The 5,265-nt window shown below is 44.9% G+C and overlaps 1 protein-coding gene across 1 annotated transcript in view; it reads left to right on the forward strand.

Annotated features, from left to right (window-relative positions):
- The window catches only part of Psmd12 (proteasome (prosome, macropain) 26S subunit, non-ATPase, 12), a 23,868-nt gene that overhangs the window by 17,203 nt on the left and 1,400 nt on the right, over window positions 1–5,265 (forward strand). The window contains exons 6-10 of the mRNA XM_013038049.1: window positions 178–327; window positions 414–548; window positions 1,687–1,799; window positions 3,503–3,677; window positions 4,989–5,066. Of these exons, the coding sequence (XP_012893503.1) occupies window positions 178–327; window positions 414–548; window positions 1,687–1,799; window positions 3,503–3,677; window positions 4,989–5,066 (651 nt within the window). The remainder of the gene's footprint in view (window positions 1–177; window positions 328–413; window positions 549–1,686; window positions 1,800–3,502; window positions 3,678–4,988; window positions 5,067–5,265) is intronic.

The raw sequence follows: 5,265 nt of genomic DNA on the forward strand, positions 1-5,265 counted from the left end.
CGGCTTTTTTCTTTTTGCTTATGTGGTGCTGAGGAATCAAACCCAGGGCCTCATGCATGCAAGGCAAGCGCTCTACCACTGAGCCATCTTCCCAGCCCAAGGGAGCCTGTTTTAATGTTTTTAATTTCACTGTAATTCAAAGAGTTCCTAGTATTTATTTGGGAATTACTCTGCTAGGTGGAAACTTACGGGTCAATGGAAAAAAAAGAGCGAGTGGAGTTTATTCTGGAGCAGATGAGGCTCTGCCTGGCTGTGAAGGATTACATTCGCACGCAAATCATCAGCAAGAAAATCAATACCAAGTTTTTCCAGGAAGAGAATACAGAGGTGAGCATATCACCGGTTACATATTTACTTTGAAAGCATTGGAGTAAAACTCCTAAACTTAGTTAAGCTTGTCAACTATTTTTCAGAACTTGAAGTTGAAATACTACAACCTAATGATTCAGCTAGACCAGCATGAGGGATCTTACCTGTCTATTTGTAAGCACTACAGAGCCATCTATGACACTCCATGCATACAGGCGGAAAGTGAGAAATGGCAGCAGGTGAGTGCACTCTAACCAGCGCGCAGCCTTGTGGGACCGCGGGTTTGCTTGCTTGTGTCTCCTTGGAACTATACTCATTATCTCTCTCTGCATTGTGGGGGTTTTCAATAGGCCTTGACTACTGCACTGCCTGGGCAGTTCTTTTAGTTAGGGATGGAGGCTTACTGTGTACCGTGTACACCAGGTCATCCACTAACGCAGGGTTCAGATAAGATTCAGTGTCACTCCAGAAAGGTCTTGGAGAAACCAGATAAAGTGGTGCACACCTGTAATCAAAGCACTTGATTGGGGCTAAGGCAGGAGGATAGCAAGCTGGAGGGCTGCCTGTGCTACAGAGCAAGACCAGATCGCAAAAAAAGCATGCTGTGCTTAAGTTGCTATAACATAATTATGCTGATAATTATGTTAGCAAGAACTTTGTCAAGAATTTTTTTTTTCCTTTGCCAATCCTGGGGCTTGAACTCAGGGCCTGGGCACTGTCCCTGAGTTTCTTTGGCTCATGGCTAGCACTCTTCCACTTTAGCCACAGTGCCACTTCCTGCTTTTTCTGTGTATGTGGCACTGAGGAATGGAACCCAGGGCTTCATGCATGCTAGGCAAACACTCTACCACTAAGCCACATTCTACCAGCTGGAGCCCAGTGCCAGCCCAGGCAGGAAAGCCTGTGAGACTCATTTCCAATAAACTACTCAAAAAAGCCAAAAGTGGTACTGTGGCTCAAGTGGTAGAGAGCTAGCCTTAAGCAAAAAAAGCTCAAGGACAGTCCAGGCCCAGAGTTCAAGCCCCAGGAATCAACTGGCAGTAGTTCAACTTATTTTCTGTACTAGTTTTAATATCTTTCTCCTAAGATTTTTTGTAATACAAAATTAAGAGAAATGTATGCATTTTCTCCACAGCTTCCCAATTCTAGCCCAAGTTCCCTTATGTTTTTTTTTCTTTTTTTTTGGCCATCCTAAATTGTTTATTATATATGAATTGTACAAACGTTAACTTTTATTATTAAAAAATATGGAATGCTTCACGAATTTGCGCGTCATCCTGGCTCGGGCAAGGATTGCTCCAATTTTAGTGTGTGCTGCCAAAGCAAGCACTTTTGTTTCTAACCACACATAAGTACTGTGTTGTACACTTTCTTTAGGCTCTGAAAAGCGTTGTTCTCTATGTCATCCTGGCTCCTTTTGACAACGAACAGTCAGATTTGGTTCACCGGATCAGTAGTGACAAGAAGTTGGAAGAAATTCCCAAATACAAGTAAGTGCGCATGCGTTGTCTTGTGTCTCAGAAGCAGCACCATCCTAGCAAGATTGTGGAAGACTATAAAGGAAGTGGTGAGATGTGTTTAATTGTTCAAAAAAAATTCTATAATGAAGCCGGGCACTGGTGGCTCACGCCTGTCATCCTAGCTACTCAGGAGGCTGAGAGTTGAGGATCATGGTTCAAAGCCAGCCTGGGCAAGAAAGTCTGAAACTCTTATCTCCAAAAAACCACCAGAAAACCGGAAGTGGGGCTGTAGCTTAAGTTGTAGAACACTAGCCTTGAGCTGAAGAGCTGAGGGACAGTGCCCAGGCCCAGAGTTCAAGCCCTACGACTGACCAAAAAAAAAAAAAAGGCCGGGCGCTGGTGGCTCACGCCTGTAATCCTAGCTACTCAGGAGGCTGAGATCTGAGGATCGCGGTTCAAAGCCAGCCCGGGCAGGAGAGACCGTGAGACTCCTATCTCCAATAAACCACCAGAAAACCGGAAGTGGCGCTGTAGCTCAAGTGGTAGAGCGCTCGCCTTGAGCTGGAGAGCTGAGGGACAGTGCCCAGGCCCAGAGTTCAAGCCCCATGACCGAACAAAAACAAAACAAAAAAAAATTCTATAATGAGATTTTATATACTTTATTCTAAACCACACATCAAGTACACATATTGTGGCAATGCCCATTTAGGAGCTTGATTAAGCATTTACAAAAGCTATATCAGTAATGGTTAGTATTTGGTGATTGGGGGAGTAATAGGCTTCTGAAAGCTTGTTTTCATAGATGAAACAAACATGCTTCATGATAAGCGTGGTGAGTTATTTTTAAGAGCTGTTTTCTTCTGTCTGCTGCATTAGCGTCTGAACAGTTACTTTATAGATTGTCAGATAAGGTACAGGGGAGCCCAGCTTTTTTAAGCAGGAGAATTCACTTGCGATCACTGTAGTAGGTGGAGATGGTGGGAAAGCCCATGAGCCAGAATGGAATCTGTCTTATTCTACCAAAGTACATAAACAGCCTGTCGGGGGGTTTTTTTGTTTGTTTGTTTTTTGGTCTGGTCGTGGGGCCAGAACTCTGGGCCTGGGCGCTGTCCCTCAGCTCTTCAGCTCAAGGCTAGCACTCTACCACTTGAGCCACAGCGCCACGGCTGGCTTTTTTCTTATGTGGTGCTGAGGAATCGAACGCAGGGCCTCAGGCATGCAAGGCAAGCGCTCTACCACTGAGTCACCTTCCCAGCCCCTAGCCTGTCGGTTTTGAAATGCACTATGCCACAGTCTGATAGTGCTTGGCTGAGGTGGTGCTGGACTTAAGAAGGGCTTCTAGCTGTGGATTTGTGTGTTCAGACTTGTGGTATTTTCCTGTATGTATGTAACATGATCTCTTAGGGATGGACCCCAAGTGTAAGTCATGTGTGCCTCCAGCGTGAGGCTTACGCTCGTTTAGTAGCTGTTGGGGACACTGGCTGCTGCACCTGACCATCACACTGCCGTGCCACTGGCCTGGCTCTGAGTTTCTCGCGGCCATCGTTGATGCCTGTCTTACTCAGAGCTGTCAACTCAGCGCAACTGTCTCCAAGCTCATGCAGTCGTGTAGACAATTGTCACACTGGCACTTAGAATGTTTCAGACTTAAGATTTTTGCTTTAGAAATGTTAAACCTATATTCGGTGCTACTTCTTACAGACTTGTAGAATTGAGTTGTATGTAATTTGCAGGGATCTTTTAAAGCTTTTCACCACAATGGAGCTGATGCGCTGGTCTACTCTTGTTGAGGACTACGGGATGGAGTTAAGGAAAGGCTCTCTGGAGAGCCCTGCCACTGATGTGTTTGCGTCTACAGAGGAAGGTGAAAAAAGGTGGAAAGACTTGAAGAACAGAGTTGTTGAACATGTAAGAATCTGCCATGATAGACTTCTGGTTTTAATTTTAACCTTCAGCTCCCAGATTTTACTTTTCTGGAACATCTTCTGAATTAGACTTTGGTGGGGCTGGGCATAGTAGTTCATGCATGTAATTGCATCTGCTTAGCAGGTGATGGTAGAAAGGTCTGTTTGGGACCAGCCTGAGTAAAAACCTGTCTCAGGGCTGGGAAGGTGACTCAGTGGTAGAGTGCTTGCCTTGCTTGCATGAGGCCCTGGGTTCAATTCCTCAGCACCGCATAAGCAGAAAAAGCCAGAAGTGGCACCGTGGCTCAAGTGGTAGAGTGCTAGCCTTGAGCTGAAGAGCTGAGGGACAGCGCCCAGGCCCAGAGTTCAAGCCCCACCCTCCACCCCCCCAAAAAAAAAAAACACCTGCCTCTAAAAAAAGCACCAGTGGCTTATACCTGTAATCCTAGCTACTCAGGAGGCAGAGATCTAAGGATCACAGTTTGAAGCCAGCCAGTCAAAGAAGTCCATGAGACTCTTTATGTTCAATTAAAAGCCAAAAGCGGAACTGTGGCTCAAGTAGTAGAGTGCTAGTTTTGAGCAAAAATGCTCAAGGATCGTGTTAGGCCCTGAGTTTAAGCCCCAGGACCAGCATAAAAAAGAAAATGTGATGGTGATACATCTATAATCCCAGCCACAAAGGAGGCAGAGGAAAGAGGATTGCAATAGGAGGCTTTCTTATGATCTTTCATTTGTTACCCTTTTGTTTTTGTTTTGAGAAAAGGTCTCATTATGTTGCCCAGGCTGGTCTTGAACTCCTGGACCAAAGCAGTCATCCCACTTTAGCTTCCTAGTAGCTGGAACTGAAGGTGTGTTCTGTTGTACTCAGTTGTGATCTTTTTTTCTTTTTTCCTTTTTTTTTTTTTTTTTTGAGTTTTAGCCTTTCAGACATTTGGCTCATAATTAGAAAAGTTTAACTTTGATTCTTGGATTAGAAGAAATATTATAGTTATTTTTACCACATAGTTAAAGCAAACATATATTTTGGCTATATACTTAAAACATTGTGTAAAAAGTTGTATAAAATGTCAAATGATTCCAGAAACTCTCCCAGTGTTCAAGTGTTGCTGTTGAGGTTTAGAACCAGCTTCCCTCCAGTGGTGGGCCAAAGACGGGCAAGAGCTCTGAGTTTGATCAGCTTCCCTCCAGTGGTGGGCCAAAGACAGGCAAAAGCTCTGAGTTTGATATTGTGAGTAAGTGTCCCTGCACGTGAGAACAGATGGCTGCCACGCTTCCTGACAGCTGTTCTGGTGTCCCCTGCCCTCTGTCTCCCCAGAATATTAGGATAATGGCCAAGTACTACACACGGATAACAATGAAGAGGATGGCGCAGCTCCTGGACCTGTCTGTTGACGTAAGTAGTCAGCATCACTGGGTAGGAATGGTTTGTCACCATTCATCTCAAATGTCAGAAATTCATATAACTACTGACTGAGAACACTTGATTTTTTTTTTTTTGGTCCGGTCATAGGGCCTGAACTCTGGGCCTGGGCACTGTCCCTCAGCTCTTCAGCTCAAGGCTAGCGCTCTACCACTTGAGCCACAGCGCCACT

Source organism: Dipodomys ordii, unplaced genomic scaffold (assembly GCF_000151885.1).
Source record: "Dipodomys ordii isolate 6190 unplaced genomic scaffold, Dord_2.0 Scaffold7, whole genome shotgun sequence".
NCBI classification, from domain to species: domain Eukaryota; kingdom Metazoa; phylum Chordata; class Mammalia; order Rodentia; family Heteromyidae; genus Dipodomys; species Dipodomys ordii.